The sequence below is a fragment of the Lacerta agilis genome, chromosome 17, assembly GCF_009819535.1.
Source record: "Lacerta agilis isolate rLacAgi1 chromosome 17, rLacAgi1.pri, whole genome shotgun sequence".
NCBI classification, from domain to species: Eukaryota; Metazoa; Chordata; class Lepidosauria; order Squamata; family Lacertidae; genus Lacerta; species Lacerta agilis.
In genome coordinates, this window is record NC_046328.1 from 37208403 (window position 1) to 37228352 (window position 19950).

Consider the following 19950-nt stretch of genomic DNA (forward strand, 5'->3'; position numbering starts at 1 on the left):
ACATCCCAATCCCAAAGAAGGGCAGTGCCAAAGAATGCTCCAACCACCGCACAATTGCACTCATTTCACACGCTAGCAAGGTTATGCTTAAAATTCTACAAGGCAGGCTTAAGCAGTATGTGGACCGAGAACTCCCAGAAGTGCAAGCTGGATTTCGAAGGGGCAGAGGAACCAGAGACCAAATTGCAAACATGCGCTGGATTATGGAGAAAGCTAGAGAGTTCCAGAAAAACATCTACTTCTGCTTCATTGACTACGCAAAAGCATTTGACTGTGTCGACCACAGCAAACTATGGCAAGTTCTTAAAGAAATGGGAGTGCCGGATCACCTCATTTGTCTCCTGAGAAATCTCTATGTGGGACAAGAAGCTACAGTTAGAACTGGATATGGAACAACTGATTGGTTCAAAATTGGGAAAGGAGTACGACAAGGCTGTATATTGTCTCCCTGCTTATTTAACTTATATGCAGAATTCATCATGCGAAAGGCTGGACTGGATGAATCCCCAACCGGAATTAAGATTGCCGGAAAAAATATCAACAACCTCAGATATGCTGATGATACTACCCTGATGGCAGAAAGTGAGGAGGAATTAAAGAACCTTTTAATGAGGGTGAAAGAGGAGAGCGCTAAATATGGTCTGAAGCTCAACATCAAAAAAACTAAGATCATGGCCACTGGTCCCATCACCTCCTGGCAAATAGAAGGGGAAGAAATGGAGGCAGTGAGAGATTTCACTTTCTTGGGTTCCATGATCACTGCAGATGGTGACAGCAGTCACGAAATTAGAAGACGCCTGCTTCTTGGGAGAAAAGCAATGACAAACCTAGACAACATCTTAAAAAGCAAAGACATCACCTTGCCGACAAAGGTCCGTATAGTTAAAGCTATGGTTTTCCCAGTAGTAATGTACGGAAGTGAGAGCTGGACCATAAAGAAGGCTGATCGCCGAAGAATTGATGCTTTTGAATTATGGTGCTGGAGGAGACTCTTGAGAGTCCCATGGACTGCAAGAAGATCAAACCTATCCATTCTCAAAGAAATCAGCCCTGAGTGCTCACTAGAAGGACAGATCCTGAAGTTGAGGCTCCAGTACTTTGGCCACCTCATGAGAAGAGAAGACTCCCTAGAAAAGACCCTGATGTTGGGAAAGATGGAGGGCACAAGGAGAAGGGGACGACAGAGGATGAGATGGTTGGACAGTGTTCTCGAAGCTACTAACATGAGTTTGGCCAAACTGCGGGAGGCAGTGAAGGATAGGTGTGCCTGGCGTGCTCTGGTCCATGGGGTCACAAAGAGTCGGACACGACTGAACGACTGAACAACAACAAAGCAGTATACTTTTGGACCACTCTGTATGTTGCCACATTGAGGATCCGAAAGAGCTGCTCTTCTGTTGATAACTCTTTATGAGTACCTGGCCTGTTCCTGGTTTGTTTATATGCAGGTGTGTAATTCATTTATTTCTTTTTCACATTGGAGTTGGTGGATGGTACCATTGGCCTGTCACTGTGTTCCATGGCAGACTTTGACTGGGCCAGCAGGGTGACACCTTGATCAATGAGCTGACTGAAATGTTAAGAGAAGCCACTCATCCCCAGAGCTGTGTACACCTTTTTACAATAATTCAAAAACCTCTATAATATGGCGCTAGTCTGCACAATTCTATGTAAACAAATTCCGCACTATTAATTTATTTGTACAATTTGTATTCCATTTAACTGCTAAAAACATTTGTGTTTAGACAAGCCTACCCAGGTCCCTTAGTTCCTGTGGAATTGCAGAATGCAGCAGTCCTCATTGTCTGCTCCCAGGCCTGCTGTTGAGATAAGCCTGCTAAAGCCACTTCTTTTTGCTGCACATTGCAGGGTTTCCCCGTGCGAAACGTCCGGCCTGTGCAGAATGCGATGAACCAGGTTGGGATTGTCCTGAATGTACAGCAAGGTCAGACAGTGCGGCCCATTACCCTTGTCCCAGGTAAGGCAGAGGCTGGAACTGTGAAAGTGAGGAGGGGTCAGGCTGCTGGGCCAGTAGGTGTCAAAAGGGAAGAAAAGAGGCCCAGGAAATTTCCCTCCAGCGCCAGAGTATGGGCTGCAGAGGCAGGGCTGTGCGAAAAGCTTCACGTTTTTGCTGTCACCTTCAGTGGGAGGGGCTTCCACAGTCCCAGCCCCACCTCTTTTCAAAGTACAGAGCTCCTATGCACCTGTGTCTCTTTAGCCAAAGAAAGTGTGATGAATATATTACCTTCATATATAAAATCCTAGAGGTTCGCTTATCTATCATCTTTCTGCCTCATTTGGGTTTACAAAAAATGCAGCGTGAGGGCAGGCTTATCAAAGGCGGGACAAAAAGTACAGGAGTAGAAAGAGGATAAGAGGAGGTGGAGGAGAGTGGGGGCCGCACCAGGTCTCAGCCACAAAACCAGTTGGCACTGCATGGTAAACCAGGATTCATGGCTTACTGAAGTCTGCAGGGGGTTTTTCCCTGTGTACTTCTGTTAAAAGCAAGAGAAAAGAGAGAGTGCATTTTCCATGCTGAGGGTAGGGAAGACTGCCTTCTTTTGGATTATGGGTGGGGAACATCTGTGGCCCTCCAAATGTTGCTGGAATCCCAACCCCTCATCCCTGCCCAATGGTCGTTCTAACTGCTGGGGCTGCTGGGAGTTGTGGTCCAGCAGCAATTAGAGGACCACAGGCAATCTTCCCCCACCCCTGGTTTCAGCCTGTGCAGTTTGTGTAATAAAGACATTAAAAATAAGATCATTAAAATCCGTTTTTAAATCTATCAAACATCAACAGCCCAATATGTAATTGTTTTAGAGAATTGTACAAATTATATATATGCAAATATGAGCAAGATGTTTTAAACTGTTTTTAATATTGTGTTTTAGTGTTGTAATCCGCCCTTGGACCTTAGGGTGAAGGGCAGGTAATAAATGTCTTCCAGGCTTAATATTTCCTAGATTCCTGTTGCAATGATCTGTGAGGTATGGCCACCTCTCAACCAGTGTCTGTAACGTTTAATTGGATTGAGGATGATGTGTTTGCAGGATAGATGTATTTAGTAAAAAAAAAAAAACACCAAAAAAACACAAAACAAAAACCCTGGTTAATTGCAGCCAGAAATTGAGAGACTTTCCTGTTCCATCTATGTGGAGATGGCTCTAAAGTGCCTTGAGTTAGCATAAATGGGCAGGTTGACTGATTTGCCCCATAAGTGGAAGGGCACTTACTTATAGCAGCAGTAATAATTTTTCCAGGAGAGTCTCATGGACTGATTAGAATTTCTAGAATTAACGGAAATGAACAAGCTGACTGATTTGATCCGTCAGAGGAATGGCACCTCCTTAATAATTTTGTTTTAGGAGAGTCTCAAGGACCGACGGGACGGTAACTGTGCCCTCCTTTCCTTTGCAGCCCCAGGCACCCAGTTTGTGAAGCCTGCAGTCGGCGTCCCTCAGGTTTTCTCCCAAATGGCCCAGGTGAGACCTGGTCCGGCCATGCCGGTCCGGCCATCTTCCAACACGTTCACGACGGTCATTCCAGCCACCCTTACCATCCGGAGCACGGTACCGCAGTCCCAGGCCCAACCGCAAAGTAAGTCCTCTCCCAGCACCTCCTCCTCCACCACCACCACTCCTACTCCAGCACAGCCAACCGCACTGGGACAGTTAACTGTACAGCAGCCAGGGCAGTCCACTCAAGCTACTAACCCCAAATTAGGTAAGACTTCCCATGGAGAGGGAAACTAAAAATGAAAGAAAAAGAAAAATGGTATTACTTTGGTCCTCATTTGTCTGGAGGAGCTGGGAAACATTGTGAACCCTGGGTTTTGCTGCAGTCTCTGCATTATGTGGGGATCACGGCACAGCAAATGTTCCCCGTTTGTCCTTCTGATTGGGAGGTGGGCTAAGGAAAAACACTCCCGCTCTACTTCCAGGGAAGGGCAAAATGTGAAAGTATGCAAAGATAAGAAAAACAGCTTATGTCGATTGATGATTAATTTTAACCAGTGCATTACAAGACTATTTGTTAATTACATTTTTTTTAATTATTCAAAGCATCTATGCATTTACTCTTCAGTTGGAACAGGTGACAATTAAAAAAAAAGCCACAATCCCTGCCTCTTAGGTTTACAGTCTGAAAAGGCATGGCACAAAAGGAAAAAGGGATGGGGAGGGAAGATGAAAACCTTCCACTAAAGAACTCAGGATAGCATACATGATCCCACTGCCACCATTTCATCCCTCACACAAGAAACCTGGGAGATTGTTCAAGCTGAGAAAAGATTGGCCCAAGGTCACCCAGTAAACAGGGATTTGAACCTGGGGCACCCCAGCCCAGTAGCTCCTGCTTATTAAATGATACGTTCTCTGACATTGTCCTTGCAACATCCCTGTTAATAACACCTCGCTTACATATATACAAAAGGTACTTAAGTCAATCCATCCAAAGGCCGATGGCCAATGGGCTCAGTGCTCTTCAGTTGCTTATTACTAGTCCTTAGATGTCAAGTCAAAGGAGGGAAATAAAGTGATATTAAAATCCAGGCTACAAGAGGGAAGGGATAGACCACGGCTTTCCTGTCCCTGACATTTCCAGCAGGCTTACAGGATATGTGTCTCACTCTTGCAAGCCTTTATCTGTCTTTCATTCCAAGAAACTTAGGATACTGCTTTATATCAAGTCAGACCTTTGCTCCATCTATCTCAGAATTGTCTACACTGACTGGCAGCAGCTCTCCAGGGTTTCAGATGGGAGTCCTTTTCCCAGCTCAGCCTGGAGATGCCTGGGGTTGAACCTGGGACCTTCTGCATGCAAAGCAGATGCTCTGCCTACTGATTCATCTCTTTTGAAAGGGTGTGTGTGTGTGGAAGGAATGCACTTCCTGCATTTTGTTACCAAAACGCAGAAATTGCTTGGGTCTATATTTCCAAAGGGAATATAGTTAATGTTTTTCTATTAACTGCTTTGTCTGCCCTATAACTTACCTTGAAAGCTTGCCAGCCCTCTCCTGTTTTCTCCATCTAACAATAATAATAAAAATATTCTGCTCCATCTCCCTGTTCTTCAACTTTAAAAATGCTTGTTTCCCTGACAGTGAGCATTGCAAGTTTCGTAACGGTGAAAAGGCCGGGGGTGACGGGGGAGAACAGCAACGAGGTGGCAAAGCTGGTGAACACCTTGAACACGGTCCCTTCCCTTGGCCAGAGCTCGGGCCCCATTGTGGTCTCCAACAACAGCCCGGCCCATGTCTCTCAGAGAGCAGGAATCTCGGAGTCTTCGTCGCAGAAAGGTAACCTCTGCCAGCAGCCTGGGCTTGGGCAGATTCCGACTGTAACTTTGTCCCAAATCACAGCATCAAGCTTCACTTCTGCCCATTGCACAGAAAACAGGAATTCCCTAGTGATGGAGGAGGGTATCAGGTGGGTGACTCCTCCCACTCACTCTGGAAGTGGTGCCATGCAAATATGCCCTCCCCATTCCACTCCTATGTGCATGAAAGAGATAGGGGTGCACTATGGGAGGGTTGGCGGCGCAGCCTGGACAGCTCTTTCCTCCATTGCTACGTAGGGTATTTGCTGGCGCAAGCGGAACTTCCGTTGTGGTGGTGTTGCTTTTGCCCATCTGTGCCCATGTCAGCAGACTTGGGTCCCTGATTTATGTCGCACCAGAGGTTGAGGGATCTTCACAGTGTGACAGCTAGAAGGAGACGATCCAGCTGGGGGCTAGCCAGCTGGCCGTTCGACCCCCCAGATGCCGACATAGGGTAGGAAGGGAGGTCCAGAGGAAAGGAAAAGAAAAATGTGACCAGCCCAAGCAAGAAGTCCAAAAAGGCAGTGGGGAGTTGCAGGGCTTCTGGATGCCAGTCATGACCTTTTCTCCTTTTTTCTTCCCATTACAGTCAGCTCCTCCCCCATCCCCGCCTTCGACCTGCAGGACAGCGGGCGGAAAGTCTGTCCCCGGTGCAATGCCCAGTTTAGAGTCACTGAAGCTTTAAGAGGCCATATGTGTGTAAGTAACCCCCTTCCCGGATTATGAGATCAAGGCATTGCAGTGTTACACCCTGGTAGCAGCTGAAAATAAAAGAGTCAAAGGACTAGGGTGTCTGCCCAGAGCAGAAGCTCAAGTAGATGGCTGTTCCTAAAAAACTGGCAGCTCAGGGAGCGGGGTGGTGGTGATGTCACCCTGAAAAGTTGATAGGCAGGGAGATTCAGGACTGAAAGGAGAAAGGATCTTTGTTTAAGCAAATTCACAGTTGGAGGCAGGGATGCTTCTGAATGCTATTTGCTGGAATGGATGGGAGTGTGCTCTCGTACTCAGATCCCTCTCACAGGTTTCCTGTCGTCTGGTTGGCAACTGTGAGAACAGGATGCTGGGCTGGGCAGGCCAGTGGCCTGATCCAGTAGCTCTCTTCTTACATTCCTATATTAACCTTAACTCAAGGACCTCCTTCTTCTTTCCTCAGTACTGCTGCCCTGAAATGGTGGAGTTCCTGAAGAAAGGGAAGCCCCTGGAGTCTGAACCAAATATCCAAGCCCCCAAGCCCCCTTCCCCAGAGAAAGCAGCTGCTGTCGCTTCGCCCCCCTCCTCCACCCCCATCCCCACCCTCTCGCCGCCAGCCAAAGTCTCTGAGCACAGCGATGGCACGGGCGACGGGGTGCAGAGCAAGCTGATAATGCTGGTGGACGACTTCTACTACGGCCGGGACGGCGGGAAGGTGAACCAGCTGCTCAACTTCCCCAAGGTGCCAACGTCCTTCCGCTGCCCGCACTGCACCAAGAGGCTCAAGAACAACATCCGGTAAAAGAGCGATGGGTGAAGCGTTGTCAGGGAGGGGAGGAAGGAAGGGCTGCGGCAAAGCCAGCCAGAGGAGGAGGTGTGGCTCTCCAGAAGATGCTGGGGGTGGTGGGACTTTTGCAGGCCAGCATCAGCTGGAGAGCCACAGACTCCCCAGAAGGTTTATCTGTTGTGTTTGGCTGCTAGCCTGGATGGCCATGCTCTGTCTCCACAGACAGAGCCAGTAATGTTTCTAGATTCCAGTTGCTGGGAACTGCAGGAGGGAATAAGGCTTTTGTGCTCGGGTCCCGTTTGAGGATTTGCAAAGGCCAAAGGGGACCCATCTCCTTCCAGCATCCCCTTTCCCACAGTGGCCAACCAGGGTGCCTCTTCTGGAAAGCCGACGAGCAGGACACAAGCCCAATGCCACCATTCCCCAAAAACCAATATTCAGAGAGGCACACTTCGCACTCGGAGCTGCTGCCTGCAGTGAGCAGCAAGGGGAAACAGGCAGGAAGAGATTTCTCCCCCCCCCCACCCTGAAGTAACCACAGAAACGTCTGCTCCTTTCCCCCACCCCTCCAGGTTTATGAACCACATGAAGCACCACGTCGAGCTGGATCAGCAGAACGGTGAGGTGGACGTCCACACCATCTGCCAGCATTGTTACCGACAGTTTTCTACGCCCTTCCAGCTCCAGTGCCACTTGGAGAATGTACACAGCCCCTACGAATCAACCAGTAAGCTCTGCCCCAAAGTGTTTCCCCCTGTCTGTCCGTCCGTCCATCCGTCCCACAAAACATCTGAGCAGGGGGAGATGGGAAGGGTCTCCACGATGGTCACAGGCTCCACTGGAAAAAGGCTTCTTTCAGAGGTTCCCTTTTGCTTTGGTGCAGAGGAGGACTGTCCGCTCTGCTCACCAGGGACAGGGCAGGAAACAGTGGCATTATTTACAGGGCGTCCATTTGACTTTGCAGAGTACCAGGGGCTACTCCCTGCCCCAAGGGGGTTGCAGGATGCAATAGGGGAAAGGGGAAGGATTTGCATTTTTGAGCTGCATGTAATTAGGCAGGGACGCAGGTGGTGCTGTGGGTTAAACCACAGAACCTAGGGCTTGCCGATCAGAAGGTCGGCGGTTCAAATCCCCGTGACGGGGTGAGCTCCTGTTGCTTGGTCCCTGCTCCTGTCAACCTAGCAGTTCGAAAGTGCAAGTAGATAAATAGGTACCGCTCCGGCGGGAAGGTAAATCCAGTTTCTATGCGCTGCTCTGGTTCACCAGAAGCAGCTTAATCATGCTGGCCACATGACCCGGAAGCTGTATGCTGGCTCCCTCGGTCAATAAAGCGAGATGAGTGCCGCAACCCCAGAGTCGTCCGCGACTGGACCTAATGGTCAGTCCAGGTGAATGGGAAGCTAAAGCTAAATATAAATTACTTTGCAGACCCATTTCTCCTTTGCCTGATTTTGTCTCATGACCAACAGGGAACCTTAATGGGGTATGGGGATAGTTATCTGAGGTTCAATCCAGACTTTGTTCCCGGGCCAGGCTCTGCAAGCCTTCTGCAGTTTGGGGTGGCACCTGAATCCTCCTGGCGTTCCCCTTTTTGACAGACTCCCTCTTGCGTTACAGCAAAATGCAAGATCTGTGAATGGGCTTTCGAGAGCGAGCCCATGTTCCTGCAGCACATGAAGGACACTCACAAGCCAGGGGAGATGCCCTACGTTTGCCAGGTATGGAGAACAACCCCCCCCCCAAAAAAAAACCCAGTTTGCTTCAACAAACTGAGAATGCACACTGGGTCTGGCCAGCCTGCTCTCCCTTTTGTTAGCTACAAAGTAGTAGGAATGGAACTTCCATGCACAGAGGCAGTACACCCCTGAATACCAGTTTCTGATGTATGGGAGTTTCTGTGCAGGGGGAGAAAGTGATATGGGAGAGCCCATGGCCTTCACACACTCCTTATTTATTTATATATATCACTTAATTTTTTTTTAATTTTTAAAACAGCCTCAAAGTTGTTTATGAAAATAATTATGAGCTTCCCACATTAAGCCATTGCTGAAGGCAAAATGCCAGACAAGAAAGGTCCAACCCTTCTCTTGAGAGTTCACAGCCTCCAGCTACCCATGCTGGAATTTGGAGGGCTTGTATCAGATAGTTGCTTTACTCATTGCTCACCTGATTTTAATGCTTATCACTTCTTTCCAAAAACATACTGTAACAGTGACATATGAGAAATCTGTGACTTCTTTTTGGTGTTGCTGGTTTTTTTTATTTTTACTGTACTGCAATTTGCAAAAGAAAACAAAAACATCTATCCGTGCTTCTGTCCTCATGGCTCCCTCCAGGTCTGCCAGTACCGCTCCTCACTCTATTCCGAAGTAGACAGCCACTTCCGAATGGTCCACGAGGACACACGGCACCTCCTCTGCCCTTACTGCCTCAAGGTCTTCAAGAACGGCAACGCCTTCCAGCAGCATTTCATGAGGCACCAGGTAAATTGGCCTTGCAGGTGAAGCGCTCGCCTGGTCCCCTTGGTGACTAGGAATGGCATGCAGGCCAGCTAAATTCCCTGGCCCTCCCCTGCGCCCTCCTCCTTCTCAGCTCAACCCCTGAGGCCATAGAGGTCTCCGGAACATTTCCCAGAGGTGCCTTGCAACTCTGTATCTGGTTTCAACTTCCCTTTTAAGGGGTAGTTGGAGAATGTTACAGAAAGTAAAAACCAGGGGGCCAGTCCACTGTCCCTCATACCTTGTGGGGGGCCGGACTATGTTTTTTTTTGGGGGGGGATGAACAAATTCGTATGCCCCACAAATAACCCAGAGATGGATTTTAAATAAAAGGACACATTCTACTCATGTAAAAACACACTGATTTCTGGACCATCTGCGGGCTGGATTGAGAAGGCGATTGGGCTAGATCCGGCCCCCGGGCCTTAGGTTGCCTACCCATGGGTTAGAGTGTCAACCTAGGACCTGGAAGAGACCAGGGTTCAAATCCCTGCTTGGCCACATGGTGCTCCCTGTGGGTGACCTTGGGCCAGTCACTGCCTCTTCGCCTAACCTACCTCACAGGATTGTTGTGGGTATATAATAGTGGGTAAGAACACCAGCCAAGTTGTGACCACACTGGCCATGTCAGCGACATCTGGAGTGGCCGCGGGTTCCCCACCCTCCCTTTACGACAAAAGCCACTGCCTGCTGCTGTGTCAACGCCGCTTCCATGCCTCTCCAATTCCTCCCGCAGAAGAAGAGCATCTATCACTGCAACAAGTGCCGGCTCCAGTTCCTCTTTGCCAAGGACAAGATTGAGCACAAGCTGCAGCACCACAAAACCTTCCGCAAGCCCAAGCAGCTGGAGGGGCTAAAACCAGGCACCAAGGTATGAATAGGGACACCTGAGGGGTGCAGGGGGGGGCAGAAGCAGCTGCGCCTCTCTTTTAAATCAAACCAGGCCTCGGAAACAGACAGGCAGTTCTCACTGTGCAATCTAGCAGGCAGACAATACTAAATTTCCCTGTCTATGTGGTTCCCCATGCCACTTTCTTTTTTAAGGCACAAAGTGACAGGCAAGCTGGTTGAAATGTTTGTGGACCAAAAACTTGAGTGGACTTGTTTGCATAGTTTCCCTGGGCTCCCCACCTGCCTTTGGTGGGTAGAGCGCTGGAATTGGTCCTGAGAGAGAGCAGGATTCCAATCCTCTCCCTCTCCCACCCCCACATCAGCCATGAAGCTCACTAGATGTGATCCTGGCCTGTCTTTCAGCCTAGCCTACCTCACAGGGCAGTTGTGAGGATAACATGGGGAGGAGATGTATGTAGGCCACCTTGAGCTTCTTGGAGGAAAGGTGGGATATAAATATAAGACATGAATAAAATACATTTCCAGCTAGTTCCTCTGTCCCCATCTTTAATGCTGATCGATTTCTGGCTTCCCCTCAGCTGGTGAGGAAGGTTACTTGGGAGTGGGTAACCCCTCCCACTTTTCCCAGGGGTGGAGCTATGCAAATGAGGTGCAGGCATCATTTGGGGATTTTTTTCTTTTTGAAACCCCATCTGTATCTGTATAGCGCTCGAGTGTTTTCATTGCAGTCTCTTCTCCTCTGTGCCACAGGTCACCATCAGGGCCTCCCGAGGTCAGCCGCGGACGGTGCCCTTGTCTGCCAACGACATGCCCCCAGGCCTCCTACAAGACACCACCTTGCTCTCAGCCTCAGCAGACCCCCAGCCCAACTTCCTGTGCCCACCTTACCAGAGGAACATCCAGAAGAAAGCCGTCAGGAAGATGTCAGAGCTCATTACTAAATTTCCCACTAAATTATCCCTTAGAAATAATAATAATCTGTGGTGGGTGGGTGGGGAGAACTGTACAGTTCAGTGGTTCAGATTCTGCAGCTTCCTCCTTACATTTGACAGCTGTTGCTTTGCATCACTTTTGTGAGGAAAGTGAGTTGACATGGAGGCAGGGGCAGATTGGAAAGAACGGCTTGCTGGAGAGAGTTTTGGGAGCCACATTTGGCCCTTCGGCCTGAGGTTCCTCCCAGCCCTGGTATAGATGCATCCCTGCACTGTCCCAGCCAGGGCAGCAGGGAGGAAGCCTTCTCTGCTATGAGCCAAACACCTGGCTAGTTGTGGGATTCCAGCTACTAAATCCAAATCCTGCTCATTTAATTTGGTGGTGTTGTGTGTGTGTGTGTGTGTGTGTGTGTGTACACACACACACACACACACACAACTCCATTTTCAAGGTTTTTCTCTTAATGCAAGTGTCTGGTCCTTATGGCTTTAGGCAATACAGGACAACATGCCAGGAAGGAGTCCACAGTTGCGGCACTAGGCCTCTTGCAACCCTCTTAGCAAAACCCACATCCTTTGTTGGAACCCAGCCCCTGACCGGCTGCCCCCTTTCTCTCTGTAGGAGCGTCCTTGGCCGGCAAACGTGTCTGGAGTGCAGCTTCGAAATCCCGGATTTCCCAAACCACTTCCCCACCTATGTCCACTGCTCGCTATGCCGTTACAGCACCTGCTGCTCCCGCGCCTATGCCAACCACATGATCAAGTAAGTCGGGCCAAGCGGTTTTCTCTTCTTCCTCCTCTGATCTTTTGGTGCAGTGGCTAACTCTTCCCCTTCCGGCTGTGCCTGCTCTTCTCTTTCTGTGACCTGTGCACCCACTTTTGGTGGGCCAAAGTGTTTGCTGGACCTCGTTAAGGAGGTGGGTGGCTTCTGGGAGTCCATAAGAATTGCTCTCTTTCCTCATTTGTGTGTTTGCTTGCTCTCTTTTTACCAGCAACCACGTTCCTCGCAAGAGTCCGAAGTACTTGGCCTTGTTCAAAAACTACACTGCTTGGTAAGGCAGAAATTTCCCTGGAACAATAATGTCCTTTCTTTACCTGCTAGCTAGCACCTTTTTATGTTCTGGTGTGTTGTTCGTCTACACTATGGACCTAAACCTGCCTTAATAATCCTTCTCTCACACCTAATATTTGTAACTCTCTGGCCAACTTGGGGGTAGTCAAGCCAAGAGTGCATTCTTAGCAACCTACAGTTCCCAGAATGCCTTGCAGGATGGTTGGAGCTATGACAATTAAAACGAGAGGGATTTGGTTCATGTGCAAGGTTAACTCCGCTATGTTAAAGAAAGCGGTGGCAATGAGAATAAGGACTTTGCTCCTCCCACATGCTTGTGTTTGTTTGGAGAGAAGCAAACCATGAATCAGTAAGACACCTGAAGCCTCAGCTGGAGGGCCTTGGGTTGGGAAACGACTTGTATTTTTGTAGTGTAGATTTGCCTCATGAGCTTTCTTGTGTGCGATTTCTCTAATTGCTTTTGTGCTAATCCCAAATGGCGGTTCCTGGGTCTGGAGAATGAATGCTGCAGAACCTCAGCTCACAATGTGTTCACTTGACTCCAGCCTTAGTGGAGAGAGCACTTGGGGGGGGGGGGTTAGATCTTCAAACATTGAATTAATAACTTTTTAAATCAGCCCTCCAAGGTCTGTGGTTGTTTTAAAAACCTTGTTTTCTGACATGCTTCATCAGTGAGGCTTTGACAGTTTTCCTGTGTGTTTGTGTGTAATGAATGTGTTGGAATTCTCAGCACTTATAACAAGATCCCCAAAGGTTCACATCAAGGGGCTTCAAGTTCCCCACCCTGATTTGATTTGAGCAGCTAAATCAAGATGTGTATTGCCAGGGTAGAGGAGTGGTTGTTGTTGTTTGTCTACAAGGGAAGATGTTTGGGAATCAAATATGCTTGCTGGTGGCAAGATCCTCCTACCACAAGGGATGACCTTCCTCCTTTTCATTTCTCCCTCACAGTGGGGTGCGACTGGCTTGCTCGGCTTGTCTCTTTGCCACATCAGAAGGCGACGCAATGGCCAAGCACCTTGTCTTCAACCCCTCGCACGAATTCAGCAACGTACTCCTACGAGGTGAGGGCTGGAGGGGGCAGGTGGAAACCGGGTGATGCAGCATGGCTCCCCCCGAATCCTCCATTCCCAGCATTTGTGCATTCAGACAGAGTTCCTCGCCAAAAAGAATCACCATCACCACATGTGAATAGAATCGGAATCAGAATAAAGTTTATTGTGAGGACTAAGCCTTTACAGTGGTACCCTGTGTTACGCACGCGATCCGTTCCAGATTGCGCTACATAACATGGGCGTGCTTAACACGAACGCCCCCCCCCCCAGAAAAAAAACCTGGAGGTAGCGCGATTTGAGTGCTTCTGCACATGCACGAAGTGTGCAGAAGCGTTCTGCGCATCCGGGGGTCGCGCACGCACCAGAAAGGCTTCCGGGTTGCGGGCGTTCTTAACTTGAATGTCCGCAACCCGAGGGGTGTGCAACCTGGGGTATGACTGTACACATATATCTGCATAATAGTATTAAAATTTATTACATGTAGCCTTAACAATGGCATTGTCAAATAAAAAAAGATACATTGTAGACAGATTATGGAGACGAAAAAGGGACCTTATCCTTGTCGGCCAATAATCTTTCCCTGGCTTTCATAGCCTTCATCAGGTAAACCGCTGCCCCATGAGAAATCTGAGGATTGGCATCAGCTAATAAAAATTTTACACGATCTTCAGGGTTGCTTATTGAGTTGGGTATAATTTGCAGAATTCCACCTCTAAAGCTTGAATAAAGAGGACAATGAAGAAAGTAGTGTATAAGGTCCTCTTTGGTTCTCATGGAGCAAGGACACAAACGGTGCTCTAATGGGGTTCTGGCAAATCTGCCGGCCAGGTATGCTGTAGGTATTGTTTGGAACCGAGCCATAGTAAAAGCTCTCCGAAGAGAGAGACCCCACACCACCACATGTGTCTTATGACCTAGGAAACTGACTTATACTGGTCCATCTCAGTATTGCCCACACTGACTAGTAGCAGCTTCCCATGGTTTCAAACTGAGACTCTCTTCTGAGAGAGAGAGAGAGGCATTTCCTCTCTCTGTTTTATTGCAAGCCTGTTTGAACACTTCACTCTTGCCCTTGCTGCAGTTCTACTCCCTCTCCCGACCCCACCATTCCCGCTGCCGTGATACTTCCAGCCTTTTTGTTCTTCCTTTCCCAACAAGCTTGGAGACTGTGATGGAAGTCCTTGGGGGCAGCTGCCAAGGAGACTCTGGGTTCAAAGAGCAATGGATCTGGGTTTAATGCTCAGAACGTGTCCACAGAACTTGTCCTTGAGACACACACATTGGGGTATCAACAAGGGATGAGGGAAGGCAATGGTGTCGCCCACTACATAAGTACAAAAGGTCCAGGACTCTTCCAGTAAGATCACCAGGCCACAGCGGCGCTTGACTGAGGGGCAAGACAGATTTGCAGGCTTGAACAGGAGGGTGCCATCAGGAGAGCAAGGCCAGTTTTAGGAAGGCAGAATAGGCAGGGAGAGGATGGGGGAGCTAGTCTGGTGCGTAAGGGAGCCAGGGAGGGGCAAAGCATGGCATGGTGTCTGTGAGCTGCTTGCAGCAGGTTCTCGGTCGCCTTCCTAAGAGGCAGTTTATATGCTGATGGGAAAGGGTAGTGATGGATTGCTGTGCAGACTCAGGGTATGGCTAATAGTTCCCAGAATGCCCCTGGATTTTCCTCTGCCCTTGTGCTGTGAATCCTCCTGTTGCCAGTGACCCTGGCTGGCTGTCCAGTCCCTTTGTGTTCCCCTTATTAACAAGCCGCCTGGTGCAAGCCCAGCCTCTCAATACTTTTATTTCCTTTTTTTTCTAACAGGTTCCACCTGGAGTTCGCATTCAAGGTAAAATTCTCCCAATTTTCCTCCCATCTGGGCAGATTCTCTTCTTCTGCCCCTCATCCCCTGTGTGAGGGATCTTTCTCTTTCTTTTGCTGCAAAACTGGCCCTGTTACATCATACCAATTCCACATTTGTGGGAAATATTTTATTGTGGCAGCACCCACACTCTCAGACTCCCTGTGTATTGACAGGGAAGGTGACTTCACTGAACTCTTCTTGCTGCCTGCTAAAAACATTTTTGTTCAGCCTCCCCAGACGTGCAGAATGTAGATGCATGTTTTAATCTGCTTTTAGTTAATTGCTGTGATTTTTCTCTTTTGATTCGTCTTGAGAGTTGTTTTGTACTTAAGCAGTGTGTAAACTTGATGAGATAAAGAAAGAAAGAAAGAAATACTCAAGGACCTTCTCGGTCTTCCTTTCTCTTTTTCTCCCACCCTTCAGGCCTGCCCAGCCCTTTGACAGAGGCGTGAAGGCCCCCAGCTCCACCTACCCGCCAGTCAAAGCTACTACCGTGAACACGGCCTCACCTCTACCTGAGGACGAGAAAGAGAAGGAGGCGCCTGAAGCCAGCAACAGACCGCCTGTCGTCGCTCCCACTCCAGCTCCTACCACTATCCAGGAGGATGAAGATGAGTGCTTGAACGTGGAAGATGAGGACGAGGAGCCGCCGGTGAAGGAAGCGCCTGAGCCGGCAAGCCGAAAGGAGCAGCTCTCGGTGAAGAAGCTACGGGTGGTCCTCTTCGCTCTGTGCTGCAACACGGAGCAGGCGGCGGAGCACTTCAAGAACCCCCCGCGGCGGATCCGGCGCTGGCTTCGGCGGTTCCAGGCTTTCCAGGAGGAGAATGTGGCCTCCCTGTCGGAGGGGAAGTACCTGAGCTTTGAGGCGGAGGAGAAGCTGGCGGAGTGGGTGCTCACCCAGCGGGAGCAGCAGCTGCCGGTCAACGAGGAGACCCTCTTCCAGAAGGCCACGAAGATTGGGCGGTCCTTGGAAGGCGGCTTCAAGATCTCCTACGAGTGGGCTGTCCGCTTCATGCTCCGGCACAACCTCAGCACGCACAACCGCCGAGCGGTGGCCCACCCTCTCCCCAAGGATGTCGAGGGCAGTGCCAGCTGCTTCATTGAGTTTGTGCAGCGGCAGATCCACACCCAGGACCTGCCTCTATCCATGATCGCCGCCATCGACGAGATCTCTCTCTTCCTGGACGTGGAAGTGCTCTGCAGCGACGACCGGAAGGAGAACGCCTTGCAGACGGTGGGGACGGGGGAGCCCTGGTGTGACGTTGTCCTGGCCATCTTGGCTGACGGGAGCGTGCTGCCCACCCTCGTCTTCTACCGGGGCCGGGTGGAGCAGGCCGCCAACGTCCCGGAGACGATCGTCCTGGAGGTGAAGGAGAGCGGCTACAGCGACGATGAGATCATGGAGTCGTGGTCCTCCACGGTATGGCACAAGCACATAAAGAGCCAGAACAGCAAAGGCATGCTGGTCCTGGATTGCCACCGGACGCACCTCTCAGAAGAGGTCCTCTCTGTGCTGAGCTCCTCCAACACGCTGCCGGCTGTCGTCCCCGCCGGCTGCAGCTCCAAAAACCAGCCGCTGGACGTTTGCATCAAAAGGACCGTGAAAAACTTCTTGCACAAAAAGTGGAAGGAGCAGGCCAAGGAGATGGCTGACTCCACGTGTGACTCGGACATCCTTCTCCAGCTGGTCCTGTGCTGGCTGGCCGAGGCGCTCGAGGTCATCAGCGACTGCCCCGAACTGGTCCAGCAGTCCTTCCTGGTGGCCAGTGTGCTGCCGGGCCCTGATGGCACGGCCAACACACCCACCCGCAATGCCGACATGCAGGAGGAGCTCATTGCCTCGCTGGAGGAGCAGCTGAAGCTCAACAACGAGCCACAGGAGGAGGAGGAGGAGGAGGAAGAGGCAGAGCTGCAGGATGGGGCATCGGTTGCGCCAGCCGAGGAATCCGCCAACCCCGAGGTCCTCCACCAGCTCTTTGAAGGGGAGAGCGAGACAGAATCGTTCTACGGCTTTGAGGATGCTGACTTGGATTTGATGGAAGTCTGAGTGCTTTCCCACTTGATCCAGAGAAAGAGTTCTTTTCCTCTCTCTTTTATATATATAGATATATATAGATACATATATATATATAGATATATATATAAAAGAAAATCAATGTTGGATGAGACCATTTTCACTTCCCTGTGGATCTGTGGGTACAGGAGATTAGTAGGTGAACACGCAGACTAATAGCCATTTTATGCTGTCTGTTCATTTCTTTAAAAAGAAAAAATGTGCTTAATTTTTGTTTTTTCTTAAATCACTGTGTTGCTATTTTCTGAAGATATATTGTGGGTGAATTATTTTTTGCTTTTCATTTTCTTTACCTCACTGTATTATAGTTTCTGGGTTGTGTTTGTTTTATACTGTGCAAAAAAAGGTTTTTAATTAAACCACATCATCAATGTGACCTTTTTTCTTTTGGAAAAACCAAGGAACACCAATATGTAGCTAAAGAATGAAAATCTCTACACCCCACCCCCACTTCTTTAAAAATTTGTCATAACACAGACCTCCCCCCCCCTCCCCATTTTAACACTTGGATCCAGAAATGTTGATTTCTAGGTGATAACATCTTTTCTTTCTTTTAAGGTATGAATGTTTCCTTTAACACATTGAACGTTCTATAGCCACCCTTTGAAAATTTGAGGTTTCCTTATTAACAAAGAGGACAGAAAGTAAAGGCTGACATCATTGTTTAGGGACAGGAAAGGGGTTGATCCCGCCTGTTGGTCACCAGCAAATGGATCTTTATAGACATAGAAGTGCCATGCCTTGGGTTGACCGATGATCCACTTTGTTCGAGAGTTACCTGGACTTCCAGGCAGCTGCCGTAACTTCCTCACTTTCTCGCCCGTTGGCTAAACTACTGGGCTCCTGCTCCTTCTGATTCCTGACAAGAGTATAAACTGTGGGAGCTTCAAGCCTTTTGACGACTCCGTTCAGGTTGGCAACATCCTTTCCGGTTGGCTCGTTGGTTGCAAGCTAATCCTCTCCTGGACCATTGACTTTAAACCTTCTGAAAACTATCGATAGCTACTGAATCCTGCTTTCTCTGACGGCGCCAAGACACACTACGTACCCCGAATTTGCTACTTCAGTTGAACCCAGCTGCACACACAAAAACAAGGGAGAACTTGTTTTTATTTTTCACTGCCAGCGTAAAAAAAAAAACAGAGACAAAAGAAAGACAAAAAGAGGTGTTTTTTCTACTGTTTGCATGTTTGAGAGTTTTTTAAAAATCGTAACGTATTATGGTCTGAACAATGAAAAGCATTTTGACATGACGAAAAAACGTGGGAGCCTCCTCCCTCCCCCACCCTCCATGCCACTTCTGGTTTTACTTTTTTCCGTTGAAGTTTTAAGACTCGCCTCTGTGGCCGACGCCTTCCCTCCCTTTCCCGAAGCCCCCAATATGCCCACCCCACTCCCCACCCCAGTGACTCAAGGGAAGAAGGAAACAGGGTGGGCTGACCTGTAAATGATTAATCTCTAAAATGTACATATGTGGAACGTTTAATAAAGCCAGGGAAATGGATTTATAAACACTGTGTTTTTATTACGGAGAACGACAGCTGGACAGGGCAGTGAGAAGTTTTGTGCGTGTTGTAAATTAACAGGAGCTTCAGGCAGGATGCCCGATACAACCTTATGTCCTCCCATCCAGGTGTTTTGTACTTCATCTTCCATCAGCCCAAGGCAGCACAGCTGTATGATGCTGAGGTCAGCTGTATGATGCTGAGGGAGCCTAAAGCAGCTGTGGTGAAGCAAGTTGGTGAAGGGGGCACTCAGCTGTGTTTTCAGTTGTGGGGTCCAGAGGAAAGATATTTGGGCCAGATCCCCAAAGAGAGTCTTGTCTCTTCTGTGTATTTGGAATACTGTGTACAGTTCTGGTTGCCACATCTCAAAAAGGATATTGCAGTCGGAAGAGGTTCAGAAAAGGTCCACCAAGAGGGGACCTTGTAGACAAGCATAAAATTAGCATGGTCTGGAGCAGGGGTAAACAACCTAAGGCCCGTGGGCCGGATGCGGCCGAATCGCCTTCTCAATCTGGCCCGTGGATGGTCCGGGAATCAGTGTTTTTACATGAGTAGAATGTGTCCAGAGGACGAAATGGTTGGACAGTGTTCTCGAAGCTACCAACATGAGTCTGACTGAACTGCGGGAGGTAGTGGAAGACAGGAGTGCCTGGCGTGCTCTGATCCATGGGGTCACGAAGAGTCGGACATGACTAAACAACAGAATGTGTCCTTTTATTTAAAATGCATCTCTGGGTTATTTGTGGGGCCTGCATGGTGTTTTTACATGAGTAGAATGTGTGCTTTAATTTAAAATGAATATCTGCGTTATTTGTGGGGCATAGGAATTCTTTCATTCTTTTTTTTCAAAATATAGTCTGGCCAAAAGATAGATAGATAGATAGATAGATAGATAGTCTGGCCCACCACATGGTCTGAGGGACAGTGGACTGGCCCACGGCTGAAAAAGGTTGCTGACCCCTGGTCTGGAGCAACTGGATCGTTTTTTTCTCCGTTATACAACACTAGAATCCCTTCCTTCCTTCCTTGGATGCAGAGATTACCACCCCAGCCCCTGCACAAAGTGGATCTTGCCATCCCATCATCTTTTCCCTTTCCAGTCCAAGGGGCTCATCTTCCGCCTCCTCCCCATCCCAGTACCAACCATTTTAGCTGACGTTTCTTCCTCTCTTGCTCTTCCTTCTTCTCTGCACTGTCATGCCCCCTTATCCCGCCCTCCCCTCAAGACTAAGCAGCTCTCAAACTTGGTGCCGGGTGCTTTGAAAATTAGATAGCCAACATGGTGCTTGCTCAGATGTTTTGAACGCCTCTCAGTGGTC

The 19950-nt window shown here is 49.1% G+C and overlaps 1 protein-coding gene across 2 annotated transcripts in view; it reads left to right on the forward strand.

Annotated features, from left to right (window-relative positions):
- POGZ (pogo transposable element derived with ZNF domain) overlaps positions 1-18638 on the forward strand; it is a 40921-nt gene extending 22283 nt beyond the window's left edge. Inside the window, exons 5-19 of one of the 2 annotated variants that reach the window (XM_033136421.1) lie at positions 1870-1978; positions 3418-3723; positions 5102-5296; positions 5906-6015; positions 6470-6804; positions 7366-7520; positions 8411-8511; positions 9130-9276; positions 10028-10162; positions 10894-11066; positions 11698-11838; positions 12068-12127; positions 13099-13211; positions 15013-15037; positions 15476-18638. In XM_033136421.1, the coding sequence (XP_032992312.1) occupies positions 1870-1978; positions 3418-3723; positions 5102-5296; positions 5906-6015; positions 6470-6804; positions 7366-7520; positions 8411-8511; positions 9130-9276; positions 10028-10162; positions 10894-11066; positions 11698-11838; positions 12068-12127; positions 13099-13211; positions 15013-15037; positions 15476-17099 (3729 nt within the window). In that variant the 3' untranslated portion in view covers positions 17100-18638. The remainder of the gene's footprint in view (positions 1-1869; positions 1979-3417; positions 3724-5101; positions 5297-5905; positions 6016-6469; positions 6805-7365; positions 7521-8410; positions 8512-9129; positions 9277-10027; positions 10163-10893; positions 11067-11697; positions 11839-12067; positions 12128-13098; positions 13212-15012; positions 15038-15475) is intronic. The other variant, XM_033136422.1, reaches the window with a different exon arrangement.
- Positions 18639-19950: the final 1312 nt, after the last annotated feature.